Source organism: Colobus angolensis, unplaced genomic scaffold (assembly GCF_000951035.1).
Source record: "Colobus angolensis palliatus isolate OR3802 unplaced genomic scaffold, Cang.pa_1.0 Scaffold465, whole genome shotgun sequence".
Lineage (NCBI taxonomy): Eukaryota > Metazoa > Chordata > Mammalia > Primates > Cercopithecidae > Colobus > Colobus angolensis.
In genome coordinates this window covers 1,674,867-1,699,309 of record NW_012118099.1, presented here as the reverse complement: position 1 = coordinate 1,699,309, position 24,443 = coordinate 1,674,867, and the positions used below count along the sequence as shown (strand labels likewise).

Sequence of the window (24,443 nt, the reverse complement as noted above, 5' to 3'; positions counted from 1 at the left end):
GGAGGTCAGAGAGTGACTTTCTAGGTTTTCGACCTGTTTCAGGAGAAAATGACGGAGGGTTGGGAGATAAGAGGGGCTTTCTTGCTTCTGCTGTTTTCTCAAATGCCAAGGTATTATAGTTTGGGGTAGCATGTCCTGATCTGAGTCAGGTGGGGAGGGCAACACACAGAGGCTTTCTAAGATGTACGTGGGCACAGGTAGTTTTCATTGAATCAATTTCTAGATTCTCTTTTCTAAAAGGCATATTCCTGTGGTAGTATACATACTGGTTCTTCTCTCCAGCCTGCCTTTTTGCATGGACCTTCTTCCACTTTGCAAAAGAAAAGAGCCCTTTCCTCCATCTGGAATCTATTAGACTGCTTTGTCCATTAACATTGAACCTCCTGGGTTGGTGTTGGGAAGGTAAATTACTCTAATTATCAAGTGACATATCCTTTCCTAAGTCATTTTCTCATTTTGACTTGCAACAAAATTGAAGGAGGACCCAGTGGATTTGTCACTTGGTAGAACATTCAGAATAATTTTGGATAATATATCACTGTTAGATATCTAACTCCTTAGAAGTTCTTTGACACAGTGGTGATGTCTTTATAACAGAATACGTTACATACACCTCTGTTTATTCTGAACATGGGTTCACAGCATCGAAAATCAAAATAAAAGTAGGAATAGACTTGTTTCTAAACTGTTTCATTCTAGCAAACAGTAGCATTCATAGATGGATTTGATACATGTAATCATTAGAGAAATAAAACAACCTCTTTTTACCTCATTAAAAATTGCTTTCCGGCAGGGGACAGTGGCTGACGCCTGTAATCCCAGCACTTTGGGAGGCTGAGGTGGGTGGATCACTTAAGGTCAGGAGTTTAAGACCAGCCTGGCCAACATGGTGAAACCCCATCTCTACGAAAAATACAAAAATTAGCTGGGTGTGGTGGTGGGCATCTGTAGTCCCAGCTACTTGGGAGGCTGAGACAGGAGAATCACTTGAACTCAGAAGGCGGATGTTGCAGTGAGCCAAGATTGCTCTACTACACTCCAGCCTGGGCAACAGTGTGAGACTCTGTCTCAAAAAAAAATGCTTTCCAATAAAAAATTTACTTTTGATATTTAATAATCTATCAGCATTAGTATGGTATACTAATACACTGCTACTAATTACTGCTACTAATTATAATAATTATATAACTTAATTATAATAACTTAGTTCAGAAGAAATTTTTAACACTTAGAGCTTTATGTATGGTCATGGGAAGTAAACATTTTATTTCTATATTTAGTTGTAGAGAAGTATGATAAGGTGATAATGAAAACTTTTATATTAGTTCATTCTCACACTGCTATGAAGAAATACCTGAGACTGGGAAATTTATAAAGAAAAGAGGTTTAAAAGACTCCAGTTCCACTTGGCTGGGGAGGCCTCAGGAAACTTAGAATCATGGCAGAAGGCACATCCTCACAGGGTGGCAGGAGAGAGAATGAGTGCCAGCAGGGGAAATGCCAGATGCTTATAAAACCATCAGATCTTGTGAGAATTCACTCACTATCATGACAACAGCATGGTGGAACCACCCCCATGATTAAGTCACCTCCCACTGGGGATTACAATTCAAGATGAGATTTGAGTGGGGACACAGCTAAACCATGTCAACTTTCAAACACAAAACATACTAGGGATAAATTTTGTAGGTGAAATGGAATTGAAATGCAAATACAAAGAGAAAAAAGAATGTGATGAAGTTTATTAACTGCTAAACAACTCATTTCATGTATTTTTAAAATGGATGACACAACGAATTGGTATAGTATTTTATTACATTGGATACATTTTGGGAGTCATGAAACAGTTCTATTTTTTAATGTCAATATTTATACTTCTAATTACATCCTTTGGTACTATTTAAACTTTTGATGAAAAGTTTTAGGTATCATTTTGAAACAAGCACAAAGGTATGTTGTTTTTCAAAATTCTTCTAGTGGGTGCTTGCATAAAATAAAGTTAAATCACCACAGAATCCTTGAGATAAGCTCAAACACAGAAGCAGACAAAAAACTTTCCAATTTTGCCTTAGCTAAATAAGCATTTTAAAAACAATCTTGATATACAAGTATACTTAGTTTATATTTGCATTTACTTTATTTACTGTTAAAATTGCATCAAATAAAAACCTCAAAAGTAGTGTTCTAGCACTGTCTCCTCTGAGACAGAACCAGCTTTAGGTTATGTATGGAACTATCCACCTGCCCTAGACCAAGCAAGCATAAATTGTGGAACTTGAGAGATGGCTGGAGAATGTTTGGTGTGTGTCAGTAGGCTGTGTGGCCCTGATAGAGGACTGGAGGAGAGGGTACCAGGAGTACCACTAGGAAGGATGTGAGTGATCACTCAACTCTTTTCCCTCAAACTGGTATCACAGGAAGAAACACTTGAAATACAAGTGACTCACGACACCTCTTGATTCCAGCTGACCATTCATAGGTAGGTGGTATTTCTGGGTCCAAGAGGGCTTGAAGGAACAATGTGCACCCTTTGCTGTTACCACATTTGGCAGTCTTTCCACGCTGGTGTAGATTACAAGTCTTCAGATAGAACTCTCTCATCCTACTCCTTTGAGGGTCTAAGGGAATAAGCAGATGCCTTCCTAGCCTGACAAATCCCTTTCTTGTATTTGAACTTGGCATTCTGACCCACACTGTCTATGACTACCTCCACACCTTGTGTGTGCCTCTCTAGCTCTGGGGGAAGAACAGAGGAAGAAGTGCCTTTATGTGCACTCAGCCCCAAATTATCATTTTGGTAGTGACAAAAGCAGAGGGATCCAGGTGAGTACTGGGTCAGGGAAGAGGAAATTGGAAGCAGAACAACTCAGGAGGGGATCTTTCATGCATAGACATGTTTTCCTAGTATCTTTCTCTTCCACACCCATTCTTTATAATCTACCCTCCAGCTTTGCAGTTTAGAATGCCTTGTTTGATCTTTCTGTAGCAAAATTGGTGTCTACAAAGTCTATGTATTTCTAGTAAAGAGGCAACTGCTTAAATATCACTCTTGGAACTTTAGAAGGCAGAAACATTTTTTGTGTTTTAAGAAATGGGGTCTCTGTCACCAGGCTGGAGTGCAGTGGTATGATCATGGCTTATTGTAATCTCAAACTCTCGAGCTCAAATAATCCTCCTGCCTCAGTCTCCTGAATAACTGGAACGAAAGGCACAGGCCACCATGGTTGGCTAATTAAAAAAATTTATTTTGTAGAGGTAGGTCTCGCTATGTTGCCCAGGCTGATCTCAAACTCCTGGCCTCAAGCGATCCTCCTGCGTTGTCTTCCCAAAGTGCTGGAATTACAAGAATGAGCCACTGTATTCAGCCCAGGAATTCTTAAGAAGGAATATGACTGCCTTTTGGGGATGAACCAGGTATTTGAACTTTAAACAATTAGCCATTGGATGCAGAAATATCTTTATTTTCCAAATTATGTGTTTTAAAAAGTATTTTTGCTTTATAGAGTTTAATGAGCATCTGTTTTGCCAAATACAAAATTTTCCAGCTGGATGCGGTGTCTCACGCCTGTAATCCCAGCATTTTGGGAGGCTGAGGCGGGTGGATCACCTGAAGTCAGGAGTTCAAGACCAGCCTGGGCAACATGGTGAAACCCCATTGTACTAAAATACAAAAATTAGCTGGGCATGATGGTGGGTGCCTGTAATCCCAGCTACTTGGGAGGCTGAGATGGGAGAATTGCTTGAACCTGGGAGATGGTGGTTGCAGTGAGTGGGTGGCTGAGCAAGACTCCACCTCAAAAAAAAATTCCATGATGATAGGAAAATTATATAGGGTTTTCTTGAATATTTAGCTATTTGACCATTATTTGTGGTATAGAAAAAGAATGTTTTCTTTTGCTAATTTGCCATACTGCCATTTTTTTCCATAATACCCAGTCTAAAGTTGGTGAAATTAAGGCAAAGTCACTTTGAGCTATCAGTATGAGAAATAGAGCTAAAATATATTTTCGATTATTGGCCAATTCTTAATTCATAAATATCATATCTTCTGATAAGTTGAACTGGGTTGGGTCATATAAATCAGATTGTCTTAACTGAAACCTAATAACTTATTGTGTTGAGACTAGCTATAATCTACTTATTTATTTTTCTTAAGCATTTTTTTGTTTGTTTGTTTGTTTTTTTGAGATGGAGTCTCGCTCTGTCGCCCAGGCTGGAGTGCAGTGGCCAGATCTCAGCTCACTGCAAACTCTGCCTCCTGGGTTTATGCCATTCTCCTGCCTCAGCCTCCCGAGTAGCTGGGACTACAGGCGCCCGCCACCTCGCCCGGCTAGTTTTTTGTGTTTTTTTTAGTAGAGACGGGGTTTCACCGTGTTCACCAGAATGGTCTCGATCTCCTGACCTCGTGATCCACCCGTTTTGGCCTCCCAAAGTGCTGGGATTACAGGCTTGAGCCACCGTGCCCGGCCTTCGTAAGCATTTTATAGTTTTTTTTTTTTTTTTTATGTTTAGGGAAGAAAATAAAATGTGATTGTTAAGTAGGATAAAATTTAACCTGAAAGTTTACAAATTTATATTGGAGAATTTTAAAAAGAAATTATATATCACAACCTTGTTTTACTTGTTAGCCGTGTGTTCTTCCCCCATATAGCGGAGTGAGGTATTCTCACTTTCCAAAATACATTTTTTTCATTTTAATTTCACACATCCAGCCTTTACTTTAAAAATTAAAAAGAATGGCAACATTTAGGTAACATCAAAGATTCGATTTATGTGACAGGTGTCAAATTGAGTTATGAATTTTGTGAGACTCATAATCCTATTTAAATGCAAAGTATTTTTGTAATTGAAAATATGTGTGTATTCATCACCAAATCTTGACATCACAGGGATGACTTTTAAGAATCGCCCCCAAATTAAGTAGCTAAATAGATCCTGGGAAAGTTCATTCTGTTTCTGACAGTCACTCTTCCTGAACTGAAGGCAAGGATCACTTAAGATGGAGGTACTCAAGTGTGAACAGAATCTGACCACTCAAAGGACTGGTAGTGGTCTGATGCACACAGGATGGAAGTATTTGGATATAATGTATTAAAAATGAACAAATGAAACCCTGGAGCTTTGCACACTGGCATTTCAGTACTGTATATACTACAGGGAATTGTGTGTGCACATATTAAGCCGTGGTGTCTAACAGCCCAGAAACAAATGTCACAGGGCGTGAGCTAGATTTGGCTCATTAATAAATGATAGCAATCCCCTGACTGACATGCTCTTCAAAATATGAGCAGCCTTTTGAAACTGAGCTTTGTCTTTTTAATGTGAACAATATGTAAAATGAATTGGACACTCTTGATTAATTCTAAGTGGCCTCACTAGAGTTAATATTATTTTTACTTGAAGTAAAATAGAGATTTACTTCGAAGCCTTAATAGCCATATGTCAGTAACTGATCTTGATTACAGATCACCTGTGGCTGTGAATTGAAACAGCAGTGTGCTGTTACAGAAGACTGCCTTTTAAAACTCTAAGAAGCAGCCCAGTCCTGCAAGGTATATTGCTGCATGTCCTCTTGACATGCATTTCAAGTACCACCACATCTATTAATAGTTTTTGTTTTACTTTTGATACTTATTAAATAAAGATCATTATCCTGAATTTTCCTCTCTAGTGGCAAAAATGGTAGAAACGAATACATCCTTTCTAATAATAGACATTCATTGAGTACCTACCAAGGGTGGTGCACTGTTCTGGCAGTCATGTGGGTGCACAATGATGTATCCTTCATTTTATTACGATTTTGAGGCCTTATTAAGTTTTTAACTAAAAAAAAAAAAATTGTTTTACATGTCATAAATGTTTTATGAAATGAAGCACATAATCTGTGTTTCCAGATATTTTAGGCAGAAGGCAACTGTTTAACTTTATCCAAAAAGTAAAGAATTGCCCCAAATGGGTTGATTTGTGAAGTGCAGGAAAATTGCCCTCTGTGTTTTTTTTCTTTTGTTTTTGTCTTTTAAGATGGAGTCTCACTCTGTCGCCCAGGTTGGAGTGCTGTGACACAATCTCAGCTCACTGCAAGCTCCGCCTCCCGGGTTCACGCCATTCTCCTGCCTCAGCCTCCTGAGTAGCTGGGACTACAGGCGCCTGCCACCATGCCCTGCTAATTTTTTTTTGTATTTTTAGTAGAGATGAGGTTTCACTGTGTTAGCCAGGATGGTCTCGATCTCCTGACCTCGTGATCCACCCGCCTCTGCCTCCCAAAGTGCTGGGATTACAGGTCTGAGCCACCACGGCTGGTCACCCTCTGTGTTTTAATTCTTGAAGTGGGTGGTGGTTTACTGTATAATTATTTGTTAAGCTGTTTATATATGTATGTTTTACCCTTTTCTTATGTCTGATATTTAAATGAAAAAGGAGTGGTGGGGGAAAAGATTTATGTAACCTCAAAGTATTTTCTGGAACAGTGCCTGAAATTCTTTTGTTATTGGTTAATTATTTTAGTTAATATTTGGCCTTTCCTTTTACTCCTCTTCAAAATGGAACTATTCTGTGGCGGGTAATCCATGAAGACATAAGCCCATTAGTGGGATGGGTTTGTCAGGTCACTTTTCTCTGTAGCCCGATGTAGTCTGAGCTGATGTAGGAGGGATTCTGGAAGGTGGTATTATGAGGGGAGGAAAAGGAAAATTTAGTGGTGCATGTTAACAAAATAGAAAGTCAGTAAATCTAAATAATGCATAACCTAAATTTCTCACCTCTGCAGGTTTCAATTACCAACACATAACCTAGCTTTACTGAATTGATTAGCTATCTCAAATGGTGGTATGGTAAAATCTTACTAATTTGAACAGTGGTTAAAATATATTATTCTGAAAGTATATTTACTACTTTTAAGTTACATATTTAATGACGTAAAACTAAAACATATTGCCTAATGGAAGCATGTGACTATTACATGAATAGATACTTCAGAAGTGCTCCTAGTAAGTTAATGCTTCTAAGTGGTTTTTCCCCATATAGTCTTCCTAATCAGGCTTTTAAAACCCAGCTTGTCTAGTTCACATTTGTTATAGAGCAGGGGAATACAGATGAAGAGATACTTAGTTCATATAAAAAGACTGTACATGTTGGCTGGGCGCGGTGGCTCATGCCTGTAATTCCAGCACTTTGGGAGGCTGAGGTGATGCGGACAGATAACCTGAGGCCAGGAGTTCGAGACCAGCCTGGCCAACATGGTGAAACCCATCTCTACTAAAAATACAAAATTAGCTGGGCATGGTGACTCATGCCTGTAATCCCAGCTACTCATGAGGCTGAGGCAAGGGAATCATTTGAACCCAGGAGGCAGAGGTTGCAGTGAGCCGAGATCATGCCACTGCACTCTAGCCTGAGCAACAAAGCAAGATTCTATCTTAAAAAAAATAAAAAATAAAAAAATACTGTACATGTTAACAGTGAACAGTAGTTTACCATTTTGAATATAAAGGAACCATGAATTAAGTCGTATTACTGACTATACCTTATCTCATCTACAGTGGGTATATGAGAGTTATAGCACTATCATATTAGTAAATTAATCCTGACAATAGAACAATTTATTTTGAAAAAGTCTGGCTATGCTGGTTGTGAGTGTTTGTGACAAAGAGCACTCACATGATTTTTTTTTTCTCCTGATATTATTTTGGAAAACCATCCAAATAATGCTTCATCTTAAAAATCATGATTCGGACATTGTGAAAATCCAAATATTGCTTTCTTTAAGCAAATATATAAACATAGTTTGCGATTTTTCTTTTTAAAAATATTCTGTTTTTCTCTCTGTGTTTATTAATTTTTGGATGGAGGGGAAACAGGTGAAGGTGATTAGGCAACTGCACTTTTCCTAAGGTAATTGGTTATTAGACTAAGGAAAAAGTAGTCAGTCTAAAGAGAATGAGAGTCAGAGCAAACCTAGGTCTATTCTTAAGCTAGTTACTCAGGGCCTTGGTTAACAGGATGTTCACCTTTACTCAGCTTTTCTCAATTGGTGTTATTGACACTGGGTATTGGTCTGTCTGCTGTGCCCCCCTCCCCCTGCCTAGGAAAACAGCCCTAGGACATGAAGGTCCTTTTCATTCATATTAAATGTTAGTAATATCTACTAAGAATACCACTACATTTAAATAAAGCTTATTAAGAACAATTAAAAATACTAATGTCCGGGGCTGGGCATGATGGCTCACACCTGTAATCCCAGCACTTTGAGGGGCCAAGGTGGGTGTACCACTTGAGGTCAGGAGTTCCAGACCAGCCTGGCCAAGATGGTGAAACCCCATCTCTACTAAAAATACAAAAAAATTAGTGGGCTTAGTGGCGTGTGCCTGTAATCCCAGTCACTTGGGAGGCTGAGGCAGGAGAATTGCTTGAACCCAGGAGGCAGAGGTTGCAGTGAGCTGAGATCATGTCACTGCACTCCAGCATGGGTGACAAAGCAAGACTCTGTCTCAGGGAAAAGAAAAGAAACTAATGGTAGGGCACACCTACTGTCTAGGACCTAAATGAATTCATCCCTTCTGCCACTGCCCCAGACGTGTACTACATGGAGTTCTACCTGTGAGAAGCAGCTTCATCCCAAATCTTTGCCTGCAGTTTTGAGAATCTGCCCTTGTGATTTTGTTAATGGTCACATGGTTATGGCAAAAGTGACTAGGATGGTGACTGGCCACTGCCGACGTTTGATGGTACGTGGAGTAGTTCCAGGGAATTAATTGGTTGTGTTCCATTTTTCACACCAGGCAGAATTTACCCTAACATTTTCTTTTCTTATCCCTGGCTTCTGGATGTTGCTCAGTTATTGGTAGTGGCTCCAGCGTGAGCTTACCTTTTGTGCTACAGGTGTCTTCAGGATCACCTTTTTATTTCAAGATTCCAAAATAGGAACACAATTCAGTTATGGAATCCATGTCAAATGCCTTAGAGTAACAGTTTTTGGAACTCTTATCTGAAACCACCCTTTGTTTTCTCTGTCTAAAGTGTATTTATTAATGTTTATCTTTCCTGATGGGTAGCCAGACATACCTCCCAACTGCTCTTGAGGAAACTTCCTAACTTTGGGGGTGCTCAGGTGTTTCTCTTGTCTTGTCCTCGTGCCTCGCTCTCAGGTGTTCTTCTCATTGAACATGACTTTCACTTGCCGTTTTTTTTTTATTTTGTTTTGTTTTGTTTTTTGAGACAGAGTCTCACTCTGTAGCCAGGGCTGGAGTGTAGTGGCACAATGTCAGCTCACTACAACCTCCACCTCCCGGGTCCCAGTTCAAGCAGTTCTCCTGCCTCGGCCTCCTGAGTAGCTGGGATAATAGGCACATGCCACCATGTCCAGCTAATTTTTATATTGTTTAGTAGAGATGGGGTTTTGCTATGTTGGCCAGGGTGGTCTTGAACTCTTGACCTCGTGATCTGCCCACCTCAGCCTCCCAAAGTGCTGAGATTACAGGCATGAGGCACTGTGCCCGGCCCACTTGCCCTTTTAAGAGTCCATCTCTTCCAGTTGATGGACTAATCTAGACTGACTCTTGAGCTGCTTATGGGTGGGCCACAGGTGGAAGTAGTGTGTGGTTTAGAGCTAAGTCTCTGGAGCCAGACTGCCCAGCTTCATAGCTTGCTACACCACTCAGGAGCTGTGGGACCTTGGGAAAGGCCCATTTTTGTTATCTTTTAAAATGAGATAACATTGGTATCTACTTCATAGGATTATTTTGAGGATTACGTGAGTAAATAGATGTGAAGCGCTTGTAACAGCACCTGATATACAGTAAGTACTGAATAAACATTAGTGTTTATTAATATTACAAACTCATCTTCATGACGTTCTCGGTGGTTAGTGACCATTATGCATTGGATTGAAGGACTGTAACCCTTACATACCCCTGCGGGAGTAGCTCTGAGGAGGACACACCTGCACGGCACGTAGACCTAATTGAACAGGGTCTGCGGGCATCTGTGCATGCTGATTTCCCCTGCTCATTTAAACTGCCTCCTCCTTGAGTGAGGTGCGTGCACACTGGAGAAGAATTGTTCCCAGAGCCCACAAACCTCCCTCCTGCAGGCTGATCCACCTCTGCCCTGAGAGTGGAAGTCAGACCTCCTAGAAGGGCCCATAGCCTTCAGTTGTCTTTATTTTGATCATGACTTCCAACATTGTGTCTGCCGTGGGCTCCCTCTGCTGGTTCCTCTAGCATGTATGCAAATCTGTGGAATAACAACTTTTAAAACTCAGTTTCAGGTTTTTAAGGAATGTTTGCATGAAGAACACATTTGAAAATGTCTTTTTTTATATGTGAGTGATACAGATAACATGTATATTACTCGTTTTTTGACACCTGCATTATGAGTTGGGATATTTTCAGGTTTGAAGTTTTTTGTTTGGTTTGATTTCAAATGGGGACTGTCATGATATGCTGAGAAACTTGTTCACAACGTAGTCATCAAAACCTGATCATTATGTTTTATATTCTAATATATGGCACTAAATATCTCAGAATGTCATTTTAATAGTCTAAAGTGAATGTTATTTTAACATCTAAAGATGTGGATACTTAGTTTTGAAGTCTGAAAAAAATAGCCTAGACCCCCAGGACATTGTTATGTTGAAGGTTTAGTATACGTTAGAAAATAGTACCTCCAATTTATTGGGTGATTCATTATTTATTTGGGGTTATAATTTATCAGTAACATGTGCCACAGTGTCCCTAAAATTGCATTTTAAAATAAGTCGTCTGTTTCTTTGCGTTTCCCTATCACTGTTTCCTTTCTCCCTTCCATCTTTCCTTCTCCTCCTCTGCTAGGATCAAACAGCATCAGCAGGATAACTACAAACACGGAAAATGGAGAAAATGAAGGAACAACTAAAATTATTGCACCTTCACCAGTAAAAAGGTCAGTGAAGTTAACTGAAGAAATGTACAATTATATGCGGTCATAAAAATGATTTTTTTTCTGTAGACAAGGTTAAAAATCTTTTAACTTTGATGATTAATGAATACTTTTGATCCATGGGTTCCAATAAATATTCTCTGGGCCAAATAATACATTAAAATACCAATAAAATATAAAACATCAGGACCTGAATCTCTTATTTGAAGAAAATGCTCTTTTTGTCACAGCAAGGTGAACTCACAGATTGTCTGTGGTTTGCATTCTCCGCAGAAAATTGAAAATTTCCTGTGATTTTTAAAATGGCATGATATAATGGACTAACTCAGAGGGACTTGTAAAATAAAGTAGATGATCTTCATGTTTAATGTACTGTGTTCATTATAGTGGTGCACTGAACTGTGGCCCTGGAAAGAGGGTTTATGGCATTTAGAGGCATCAGAGCCTCAGAAGTCAGTGATTGCATATGTATGAAGACTTGTCATGGTCCTCTGCATCTGTTTTCCCAGGGGCATTCCCCAGTGGAAAAGCCTTTTCTTAATACATTACATGGATTGTTTCCCTGAGAGCTCAGCCTTGTTTTCTGTTAAGATACTGTTGCAGAGTCATTTTTTCTTATCTCCAGTTATGTTCACGGAACAGCATTATAAACAACAATGAGCAGCTTTCATGAGTTCACTTTCTCTATAGGGGTTGCCCCCATACATCATGGGGAAATCCCAGCAGTCAGAGATATGTGACCTGCAGAGACTTCTTAGATCATCTACTTGATCTCTTTTTGGTAAATAATTGTGTCTTCATTCAGCTGTATTGTGACTATTTCGAGGAATATAGTTCATAATTTCTCAGCAAGGTAACTTTAAGATCTGAAGATTCGCAGAGTTGTAATATTTTACCCAGGGATTTGCCTGTGTTTTATTTAGTTCTAAGACATTTACCAGTTCTCCTTTTAGGATGACAAGTTCTTTATCATTGCATAACTTTAGTTTACCTTATTTCCCTTCGTCACCCTCACAGCTGTGGATAAATAGAGTCACTCTCATCTGTATGTACAGGGTATGCTTGTGTTATGTTCAGCATAAGGACAGGAATCTTCCATGAGATTCCGATCCCAAGCGTTTTTAGAATGTCCTGAAGGAGTACAGTCCTCTTTTAAAAACTTACTTTTTCAACTTCTATTTTAGGTCCAGGGGTACATGTGCTGGTAGGTTTGTCACATGGGTAAATTGTGTATCACTGAGGTTTGGTGTGTGCATGATCCCATCACTCAGGTAGTGAGCACAGTACCTGATAGGTAGTTTTCAACCCTTGCCCCCTTCCTCTGCTGGTGGTCCCCAGTGTCTATTGTTCCCATCTTTATGTCCATGTATACTCAGTGTTTAGTTCTCACTTATAAGTGAGAACCTGCAGTATCTGGTTTTCTGTGTCTGTGTTAATTCACTTAGGATAATAGCCTCCAGTTGCATCTGTGTTGTTGCAAAAGACATGGTTTCATTCTTTTTATGGCTGTGTAGTATTCCATGGTGTATATGTACCACATTTGCTTTATCCAGTCCACTGTTCATGGTCATCTAGGCTGATTCCACATCCTTGGTATTGTGAATAGTGCTGCAAGAACATGTGAATGTATGTGTCTTTTTTTTTTGAGATGGAGTCTCACTTTGTCTCCAGGTTGGAGGGGAGGGGCACCATCTTGGCTCACTGCAACCTCTGCCTCCCAGGTTCAAGCAATTCTCCTGCCTCTGCCTCTCGAGTAGCTGGGACTACAGGCATGTGCCACCACTCCCAGCTAATTTTTGTATTTTTGGTAGAGACAGGGTTTTACCATGTTGGCCAGGATGGTCTCCATCTCTTGATCTTGTGATCCACCTGCCTTGGCATCCCAAAGTGCCGGGATTACAGGTGTGAGCCATCTCACCCGGCCATATGTCTTTTTTTGTAGAATGATTTATTTCCCTTTGAGTATATATCCAGTACTGGGATTGTTGGGTCAAATGGTGGTTCTGTTTTAAGTTCTTTGAGAAATCTCCAAACTGCTTTCCACAGTGGCTGAGCTAATTTACATTCCCACCAACAGTGTATAAGTGTTCCCTTTTTTTCCACAATCTTGCCAACATCTTTATTTTTTGTCTTTTTGATAATAGCTATTCTGACTGGTGGGAGATGGTGTCTCATTGTGATTTTAATTTGCTTTTTTCGAATGATTAATGAAGGTGAGCATTTTTTCATGTATTTGTTGGCTGCATGTATGTCTTTGGAAAAATGCCTGTTCATGTCCTTTGCCCCTTTTTTAATGTGTTGTTTGTTTCATCTTGTTGAATTGTTGAAGTTCCTTATAGATTCTGGATATTACATCTTTGTCGGATACATAGTTTGTGAATATTTTCTCCTGTCTGTAGATTGTTTACTCATTGATAGTTTCTTTTGTTGTGCAGAAGCCCTTTAAGGTCCCACTTTTCAATTTTTGATTTTGTTGCAATTGCTTTTGAGGACTTAGTTATAAATTTCTTCACCAAGGCTGACGTCCAGGATGATATTTCCTAGATTTTCTTCTAATATATATTTTCATAGTTTGAGGTCTTACATTTAAGTTCTTAATCTATCTTGAGTGGATATTTGTATATGGTAAAAGGAAGGGGTCCAGTTTCACCCTTCTGCATATGACTAGCCATCCCAGCACCATTTAGGGAGTCCTTTTTCTATTGCTTGTTCTGGTTGATTTTGTTGAAGATCAGATGGTTGTAGGTGTGTGACTTTATTTTTGAGTTCTCTATCCTATTGCATTGATCTTTTTGTCGATTTTTGTACCATACTATGCTGTTTTTGTTACTGTAGACTTGTAGTATAGTTTGAAGTCAGGTAGTGTGATGCCTCCAGCTTTGTTCTTTTTGCTTAGAATTGCTTTGGCTGTTTGGGCTTTTTTGGAGGGAGGGTTCCATTTTAGAATAGTTCTTTCCTATGAAAAAATGATGTTGAGAGTTTGATAGAAATAGCATTGCTACTGGCTAACACAGTGAAACCCCGTCTCTACTAAAAAAAAAACACAAAAAACTAGCCAGGCGAGGTGGCGGGCGCCTGTAGTCCCAGCTACTCGGGAGGCTGAGGCAGGAGAATGGCTAAACCCAGGAGGCGGAGCTTGCAGTGAGCTGAGATCCGGCCACTGCACTCCAGCCTGGGCGACAGAGGGAGAAAAAAAAAAAAAAAAAAAAGGAATAGCATTGCATCTGTATATTGCTTTGGACTATGTGGCCAAGTTAACAATATTTTCAACCTTTGCAACCACATTCCTGTGATGATACTGGTACTTGAAGCACCACCAAAGTTCTTCTCTCAAGCTTCAGATGAGAAATACCTTAGGGAGTTAATGCAATTAACTTGTCACCCAGGATTTTATTATTCTTTAACTTTTGTATACTCTCTCAGTTCCTCTTTTATCTCCCTATTTCTTTTCCAGTCTCCTTTCTACTTTCCCTTTGCTTTTTCTGATTTATTGATCACATATACTTTCTACTGTTGTATTAAATATCTACCATATTTGTTACTTTTCTTCATTTCAAAAGGTAAGCTTTTACTTTGGGAATTGAATCTGTAGAGGTTTTTAGCCTTTATAAAAATAATAACTTAGCTACTATCTACTAATATTACGGGTTATATGCCTCTGTCAGATACATAATTTTATAGGCTTACATTAATTCCTTCATGGATAGTATACTAGGGTGCAAGTCTGTTTTCTTTTCTTTCTTTTTTTTTTTTTAAATACCTTGTCATCTCTTCTTTGTTGGCATTTATAAAGTACTCTGCTATGACTGTATCCTAGGACAATTATACAGAGGATTCCTCAAAAAGCCAGGGTTAAAAGTGAATTTGGAGTTAAATAACTCTACCTTTATCTGAAGCTAAGACTCCTGAGGATGTGAGAGGTGACCCCTCCGCCCCCACCCCCGTGCCTGGAGGATTCTGATTAGTCCCTTCCTCTGTGTCTCCCCATGGTTTTCTAAAACAATTTGTTGAGGGTAGAATAACAACTCAGTTACATTTACATTCTTAGGACTGAAAGATGATACTAGGTCAGGAAATAGCATTTGAAAGTCATTCTGATCTGGAGGGATGAAGCCAAGATATGGCGGAAGCTGGGAAAAGGTCAGTTTGAGTAGCCTGAACCTGCCCAGGGCTGACCGACCTGTGTGGATTCAGACCAGTGCCTGGAGCCAGGGTTTCTCTGATCACTGTTTTAAAAAGGGAGCCAGGCTGAAGATCCTGGGAAGCCCAGGTCCTTCCTCCTTGGCTTTCTTCTTTTCTTGGCTCTGTGGTTCCCCTTGCTCCCTCTCCTGCAGGTGGACTCTAGCGTTTCTTAACGATTGATGGACCTGGCATCTGTTGACTAAAGCAGTAAAACTAGAAAGAAAGAGGGGGGAAACACCCAAAGGTACTTGCTGGAGACAGATTTTTTAGGCAGCGCCTTCATGTTCTTTTTAGAGTCACAGGTATAAACAAGCAAATAAGTGTGCACATCTTAACATTCATTAAAAAAAATTTACTTAACAAGTAAGTATGTGAGTTTACTTTTATTTTCTACTTAATTTATTTTTCATACTTTTTTTTAATTTAAAGCTTTAAGAAAGCAAAGAATGAAAATAGCCCTGATACCCAGAGAAGCAAATCTCATGCACCGTGGGAAGAAAATGGCCTCAAGAGGTAAAGGGAATCATTGTTTTTATAAAGGAGACAGTAGAAAAGGGGTTAGCACTTGCAGCTCATTGAATAAAGGAATCCAGCTGCTGGGTGGTTGATCACTGCTAGCCATGGATAAAGTGTGCAGACTGTAAATGAGTGTGACCCAGGGAGAGAGGGGCTGGGATTTCTGAAGTGGAAATCAACACTATGTTTTATAACATAAAACGTTTTCCTGGAAAGGCAAAAGAGAAACCTAGGAAATACTATGAAATTGCCTGTAAGGTAATATATTTCTGAAAACTCTAAATGACATATTAATAATTTGCCCATTTCATGATTTTGGTTAAAAACTTAAGTCAAGGCTGGGCGCGGTGGCTCATGCCTGTAATCCCAGCACTTTGGGAGGCCGAGGCGGGTGGATCACGAGGTCAGGAGATCAAGACCATCCTGGCTAACACGGTGAAACCCCGTCTCTACTAAAAATACAAAAAATTAGCTGAGCGTGGTGGCGGGCGCCTGCAGTCCCAGCTACTTGGGAGGCTGAGGCAGGAGAATGGCATGAACCTGGGAGCTGGAGCTTGCAGTGAGCGGAGATCTTGCCACTGCACTCCAGCCTGGGCGACAGAGCGAGACTCCGTCTCAAAACAAAACAAAACAAAACAAAAAAAAACAAACAAAACTTCAGTCAAAAACTATAGCTGATGAATAGTGATGCTGGAAGACCTTTATTCCTAAAAATATGGATATGTCTAGTTTATCTCTGGTCACAACTACCAAACCAGTGACAGACCTGTGTTGTAGCTTATAGTTCAAATTCTAACCCTGCCGCGTCCTAGCTACTTTATTTGGGCTACTTAATTAAGTAGTCTATATTTCAATTTTTTCCTGTTTAATAGGTTTAATAATTGTACCTCAGTGCTGAAGGCTGATAAGAAGATTAGCTGAGATAGAATGTAAAGCCTTTAGCTGAGTCAGTGTTTAGAAAGGGGAAAATTAATCATACATATGAATTGTTACTGTTATTTGTTTGTGTTCATTTTTTACTACTGAAGGCTAATGAGACAAATGGCATTCCTGCAAAATAATGACCTTTATGATTTGATTGGCCAGATCTTACCTCTTTTCTTTCAATAAATCTTGTCAGCAAAGAGAACCACATGCCTCTGGAGGTACCAGCTGTGCAGTTACGAATGACTCTAGGTCTGGGCTGGGCTGTGTGTTCCCCCAGGACCTCTCTGGGCTCTTTTTGACCATTTATCTTTCTCTCCAGTGGACTCTACAATTCTCCCAGTGACCGCACTAAGTCACCGAAGTTCCCTTACACACGTCGCCGAAACCCCTCCTGTGGAAGTGACAATGACTCTGTACAGCCTATGAGGAGGAGGTAAGTGGAACACAATCCCTCTGTTAGCAGTTTTCGACAGAAGCATTTTGTCCCAGGCCTGACTTTATAGCAGGTGATTCTTATACCAACATTACTGTTTCTCTTTAAAATAACAGGAAGCTTACTCTTTCTGACATAAGTTAGGAATCCCGAAGTATTTATCTTAAACAGCCAGAGTTTTAGAGAATAATTTCATAAAATATTGGCAGGAAATTGCTTTCTGTATTCTATTTATGACTGACGTGTCTAAAAATAGCATATATAATATATAAAAACATGTATTATGTATAGTATATTACATAGTAGAGACAGCATGTCTTTTTTTTTTTATTGAAATGGAGTTTCACTCTTTTTGCCTAGGCTGGAGTGCAGTGGCACAATCTTGGCTTACCGCATCTTCTGCCTCCTGGGTTCAAGCGATTCTCCTGCCTTAGTCTCCTGAGTAGCTGGGATTACAGGCATGTGCTGCCACGCCCGACTGATTTTTTTTGTATTTTTAGTAGAGATGGTGTTTCTCCATGTTGGTCAGGCTGGTCTCGAACTCCCAACCTCAGGTGATCCACCCGCCTAGGCCTCCCAAAGTGCTGGGATTACAGGTGTGAGCCACTGCGCCCGGCCGAGATAGTATATCTTAATATATAAAACATATTAAGTGTTTCTACCTGAGAAGACAAAACTACACTTAAAGATAAGCCTTCTTAGCTGAGAAATGCCTTTTAAAGCACAGAAAAAAATGAATCCTGTTACATTTTACCTATAAGGTTAGAGTGTTTGAAGGGATTATATTTGTGTGTGTATGCTTAATAAAAAAAAGTCCTTAGCTGGAAGTTTTGGACCTGTCTGCAAAGCAGGTTGGGCAGTGTGACAGGTGCAAGAGAGGAAGATGTAGAAATGACTTATCAGTGAAATTCTTTTCACTCCTATGTGTCAGGGACTGTGGTTTACTTTGAGTACCTACATAATTGACATTGTATAAATGACTTTTTCTTTTACCTTTTTTTGTTTTTTGTGGTTTTTGTTTTTGTTTTTGAGATGGTGTCTCACTCTGATGCCCAGACTGGAGTGCAGTGGCTTGATCTCAGTTCACTGCAACCTCTGCTCCCTGGGTTCAAGCAATTCTCCTGCCTCAGCCTCCTGAATATCTGGGATTACAGGCATGCACCATCAGGCCCAGCTAATTTTTGTATTTTTAGTAGAGACGGGGTTTCTCCATGTTGGTCAGGCTGGTCTTGAACTCCTGACCTCATGATCCACCTGCCTCAGCCTCCCTAAGTGCTGGGATTATATGCATGAGTCTCCACGCCCAGCCTCTTTTTCCTTTTTTTTAAAAAATAAAAATGTGTAAACTAAAGTAGAGATGGGGTCTCACTTGCTGTGTTGCCCAGGCTGGTCTTGAATTCCTTGCCTCAAGCAGTCCTCCCACCTCAGTCTCCCAAATTGCTGGGATTACAGGCATGAGTCACTGCATCCAGCCTAAATAACTTTTATGATTACAAGAAGTTCAGTTCATGATGTCAGGTAACCATCAAGACTCTTTTTATGCACACTGCAGGTTTGGAAGCCAAGCCCTTCTTTCCACCTATGCCCTAGTTAATACACACTTGCTGGCCCTTTCCTGCTTGATCCCTTTTGCTTCTGCAGGTTTCCCAGAGTTTTGCCCCCAGCTTTCTGAAACCAAGTTCAACTTCACTGAAATTCTTTGATGGTTAAGAAGAGAAGGGTCTATATTACCTTCATGTAGTAGGACTGACATGAGGGGGCTAGATCAGGACCAACAGTGATTAGATAGGATAATAGAGTAATAGTAAGTATTTGTTTGGTGTTGGCCATATTCCAAGTACTGAGTAAAGTGCTTGTTATATATTATTTCATGTAATCCTGACAGTAACAACTCTTTGGGAGCTGGCATTTATATTCAGGCATGATGTGATTCTAGCAGAGGGGGATTAAATAGGGAATTGGTGCAAAGGTGTAAGTAGGATTGAAGGCGCAAAAAGCAGAGACTGATGTAACTCAGAGATCTAGCTGCTGTTACTGCCTCTGGACTGAAGGAATACAAAGAGAGAAGTGGGTGTTACCTAGAGACCAGAAGCCACTTCCACCTTTGAGCTGGCAATCCTGAGCCTGTGCTTGCCGCTGACATTGCTGCAGGCACCGTGATGGATGCTAGACAGGGACCGCTCTTGCTGACGTTGCTGGAGGTACCACCACTGTAGCCAAACAAAGAACACCCACTTCTCAGGAGTGCAAGAGTTGATGTCACAGGTACAACTAGTAGCAAAATCACTTTCCCCTTTCTCTGCCTTCAAATCTTACTGGAGTCTCTTTTAACTAAAACTCAGCTGGCAAAGGTGTCCAGGAATATAAAATTTCCAGGCTTTCTATCTTGGCAGTAGAGGGCAGATTATAGAGGAGTCAGTAGAGGCTGAGTACCAATGAAAAATATTTAGCCCAACATCACCATCTCACTTTTACAGATGAGAAAACTGAGGCTCAGGGAGATGATGGTAGCTTGTCCTCTGTGGCACACATGGGATTGGAATCCCAGTCTGTACATCTGAAAAAGTTGGAGATAGTGATAGCCCTCATTGAAATAAAGCTGTCCTTCAGCCCTTACTCAGCTTTCTCCTTGGGAACACCAAGAGTTGGTTCAACTTGGACAATACTTAAAAGCAAAGCAACACCACTGGGAAATACTTTAAAATGCATTTGTATGTATTATGTGTTGAGGCAACATAGGTGGCAGGGATGATGAGAATTTAGCATATATTACTGGTAGATAGAGTTTTATAGTTTTCCACCCTTAATTAATTAGTGCAATTTGTCAGCACTCCCTAAATAAAATAATTACACCTGTTGAGCAGATAGTCATTTTAACACATTTGAAAATGAACTTAATTAAATTTTGCTAAAATATGCCTAAATTTGCATATTTTCATACAAAATAAGCTTGAAATAGTTTGCAGCATATACACTCCCAGATCCAGACTTGACTTCTACAATGAGGTTCATTTTCCACTGGCTTCCTGTGAAACACAGAGAAGTAATTGTGGAGAGTGGATACAGGATCCTTTCATTGGCATATTCTAGGGGGAAGGCTATTTAAATTTGCTAGAAAGAGAATCTTTTTGCCTGAGCATCCCTAGAGCCTTTTGCCTGGTGCACTTACAGGTCTCTTTTGGGGATCTGTGTTTTCAGGCAACAAGCCATTGCTGCATGTTGACATAAAAGGACTAAAGTATATTGTTCTCTGTTTCTTTCCAGTATAAATGCCCTGTAAGTGTCCTTGTCCTTGTCAGTCTTGTTTTATCTTCACACATATTTACCTTGCACTGGGCACAAATCCCTACATTGCTGGATTAACATTGACATTTAAAATCGAGATATGTCATCAGCATGGAAGAATCTCTTAAATTTAGTAATAGGAAATTATATTTTGCTTTGGATGCCAGGATAATACATTTTGCAATATATGTCAAAATTTCGTATTTTGTCAGTTATTTATCATGAGATGGATACAGGCTATCAAATTCTGGCTGAGTCCAGAATAGTGATCCTTAACCTTTTTGGGTAATACTACCCTCTGAGATCTGGTGAAATGTTGGATTCATTCCCTAGGGAAAGACAGGTTCATATTTAAATACATATAAACATTTCCATATAATTTTCAAAGTTCATGGAGCCCCTGAAGCCTGCTTGTTTAAACATTCCTATTCTAGAAAAAGAACGCCAGCATTTTTTCTGGTAGTGCAGTATATTTTCACTCTTTAGCTTTCACTTTTACATTAAAAAATGTTTGAGTGCCTGTTGTATGCCATGCAATGTGCTGCTACCACCAGACAAAGTTCCTGTCCTTTGGGATCTTAGATGCTATTAAGGGATAAATATATGAGTCATAGGAATATATGTATATATGTGCCATTATGACTTTTTTTTTTTCTTGAGGCAGAGTCTCGCTCTGTCGCCCGGACTGGAGTGCAGTGGCCGGATGTCAGCTCACTGCAAGCTCCGTCTCCCGGGTTTACGCCATTCTCCTGCCTCAGCCTCCCGAGTAGCTGGGATGACAGGCGCCCGCCACCTCGCCCGGCTAGTTTTTGTATTTTTAGTAGAGACGGGGTTTCACCATGTTAGCCAGGATGGTCTCGATCTCCTGACCTCGTGATCCGCCCGTCTCGGCCTCCCAAAGTGCTGGGATTACAGGCTTGAGCCACCGCGCCCGGCCCATTATGACTTTAATATGTAATAGGAAGGTAAGCTATGTGGTACTTAGGGGAATTTTAAAAACTTTTTATTGAAACCTAGCATGCATACAGAAAAGTACACACGTGTCATAAGTGTAAATGCGTGATAAATTTTTATAAATAGACACCCGTGTAGTGAGCACTATTAGGGGAAGTTTGCTGAATCACTGAGCCGAAGAGGTTGGGGTAGGTTTCCTGAGGTTGGATGCTTGAGCCAGGATCTGAGATACAAACAGGCTAAAAGAAAGGAACGATCATACCAGATAGAGGGGCTAGCATGTGCAAAAGCCTTGGGAATGGAAAGAAGCAGGGAACCTTTGTGAAAAGGAAAAAGGCCAGTGTTTATCAGACTCTGAGAGTGAATAAAAATGTGTTAGAAATGAGCATAGAGAGAAAGATGGGATCAGACCTTACAGCCCACCTGGCCTTTGTTCAGGATTTTGGTACTTAGACCAGTGGTTTTTTTTACAGGAAGTACAATAACATCACCCTTGTGTTTGTAAAGATGGTCCTTACTGTCTTGTGGAGAAATGGTGAAAGAGGGTAGTGGCAGAATTGGAGAGACCAGGAGGCAGGCTATGGTACGAGTCCTAGCAATAGCGAATGGGAGCATGGACCAAGGTGGTGATGTGGAGATATAAAGAAGTGGATGGTTTCAGTAGCCAGCAAGAGGAGGTAAAACTGGTAGGAGAATCAGTATGAGGGGTGGAGGAGAGGGAGCTGTCCAGAATGAAACCCCGGCTTGTTCAGTTTTTTGAATTCAATGTATTGCATAGAAATAGAATCATCAGGACTTTACAGGCTTGAAAGGGACAATTGCCAATTTAGTTTCTGATACCCTGAATTTATGGTGCTTCTGAGAAGTCCAAATGCACAATTCACATGGATTGTTGAGTGTAAGTCAGGAGCTAGATTTGCTTTATGGACTGAAATATAATTTTAAGTATGTTACTTGAAGTATAGAGATGAGGTTGTTTAGGTGGATAGTAGAGATAGAATGCAAAAAGACAAAGCCAATGACAGAGTTGTAGGAAACTCCAGCATTTGTCTTAATTGAAGATTAACTGTAATGGAGAAAGAGAAATTGTGGCCGTGGAAAAATCAAGAGAGTGAAAATTTGCCTACCAAATGTCTCCCTTCTCTCTTCATTCCCAGAATACTAGAATCCAGGCTTATATTACTTAGGCAGAAAATTAGAGAATTCCTTTGTAAGAAATGAACAGGGTCAAGAGAAAAGACTATGGATACTAGCTTTCAAAGCATCTTCCAGTGAAATTGTTGTATCTCCTAGGCATGAGATTAGAGAATCCCACTGCAGGAAATGGACCAGGTACAAGAGAAAAGACTTGCATATACTTACTTTCAAAGGATCATCCATTGAAATGATTGAAGCTGCCCTCATATTACTGTGAGGCCACTAATTAACATGCTCTGCACCAACCAAAGGGCTCCAGTCGCTTTAACACTTACTACTTGGATAGGAATGGAGAGCCATGAACACCTGCATTTGAGCATTGCTTCTGTCTGGAAAGGCAGAGACTAAAACAAACAAATGGGGTGTAGGGTGGGATTGGGGGCATTCTCACTGGAAACAGACAGTATAAGAAAGAAAAATTTCTAAAAAAACTGTTTAGAAAGATGAAAAAATATATCCATGAATTTCTATCAATACAAAGGTAAGAACTAATGAATAAGAGTTTTCAGGCTTTAAATTAGTGTGAGAGAATTTAAAATAATCAGTAAAAGATTTGGAAGGTAACATTAAGAAAATCTTCCCCAAAATGGAACCAAAAAGCCCATAATAAAACAAATGTATGGAAATAATAATAATAATAAAATTATCAAACCTAGATATCAAACATTCAACTAATACAATTTCTAAGAAAAAAGAACAGAGAAAACATAGGAAACTATTAAAGAAACAGCACAAGCAAATATTCCGGAACTGAAGGATGTGACATTATAAAGCAGAACCCACTGAGCATTTGACATAATTGATTGAAAAGTTAGATTCATTCCAAGGTTCATTATAACTAAATTTCAAAACATTATTGATTAACAAAGAATTCTAAAGATTTGGAGGGAGCATGGGAATATGGGAAAGAAAAATCCATGTGCAAATGGTGACAAATCAAAATGACATTGGGGGCCAGGTATGGTGTCTCACGCCTGCAATCCCAGCACTTTGGGAGGCCAAGGCGGGCGGATCACCTGAGGTCAGGAGTTCAATTCCAGCCTGGCCAACATGGTAAAACCCCGTCCTTACTAAAAGTACAAACTAGCCAGGCATGGTGTTGCATGCCTGTAATTCCAGCTACTGTGGAGGCTGAGGCAGGAAAATCATTTGAACCTGGGAGGCGGAGGTTGCAGTTAGCCGAGATCACGCCACTGTACTCCAGCCTGGGCCACAAGAGTGAAACTCCATCTAAAAAAAAAAAAAGAAAAAAGAAAAAACAGACATTGGGCTGCTTCACAGTAATATCAGAGGGAGAAGGCAAAGAAGTATTGCCTTGAGAAGTCTGAAAGATTATTTTCAGTTTAGGAGTCTATGCCCAGATAACCATAATTGTTTGTATAGAATAAAGACATTTTCAGAAATTGTGGGTCCCAAAAAAGTGTATCTGTCGTGCACATTTTTTCTGTTAGCAACTAAAAGATACACTTTACCAAAACCCAGACAAGTCGCCAAAAGACTTGGAGATGTGGGGTCCATCATACAAAGAAGCAAAAGGAGTTCCTTGGATCATGGTAAAGGGAGTTAGTCAAAAGTGGGTGGTCCAGGTGTGAGCAGGAGGGCAGAGGGATCTAGGAGGGATATAAATGGAACTTGGAGATTGCCTGCGTATCCATCCATAGCAGGAGTTTTGCAGTTCTCTCAGAGTTTGAAGAATAGTGATAAGCAAAAGAACCCTAAGCAAGTGATACGTACATGGAAAACTTAGGCAAGTATCCTCTCTCAGAAAATTTAAAACCTACAAAAGAATGGAATCATATTCCTGGAACACTATTTAGATCATCTGTGACCAATTTTAGTGTAATTGTGTTTATGCTAGATAGTGACCCCAAAATTTGATGTAAGAACAGGGACCACATATTGCTGTTAATGTTACTCGATACAAGTGTATTGGAGGAAATGGGGTAACGTAAGCCATGCATTAAAGAGATCAGAGTGGGAAGGTGCTGGATTACACATCATAAGGAAATGGAGCATGGGGCATAGACACCACTCT

At 40.0% G+C, this 24,443-nt stretch overlaps 1 protein-coding gene across 1 annotated transcript in view; it reads left to right on the top strand.

Moving 5' to 3' along the window:
* Window positions 1–24,443, top strand: part of EPB41L4A (erythrocyte membrane protein band 4.1 like 4A) — a 256,390-nt gene that overhangs the window by 198,083 nt on the left and 33,864 nt on the right. Inside the window, exons 13-15 of the mRNA XM_011958280.1 lie at window positions 10,827–10,917; window positions 15,526–15,609; window positions 16,859–16,972. Of these exons, the coding sequence (XP_011813670.1) occupies window positions 10,827–10,917; window positions 15,526–15,609; window positions 16,859–16,972 (289 nt within the window). The remainder of the gene's footprint in view (window positions 1–10,826; window positions 10,918–15,525; window positions 15,610–16,858; window positions 16,973–24,443) is intronic.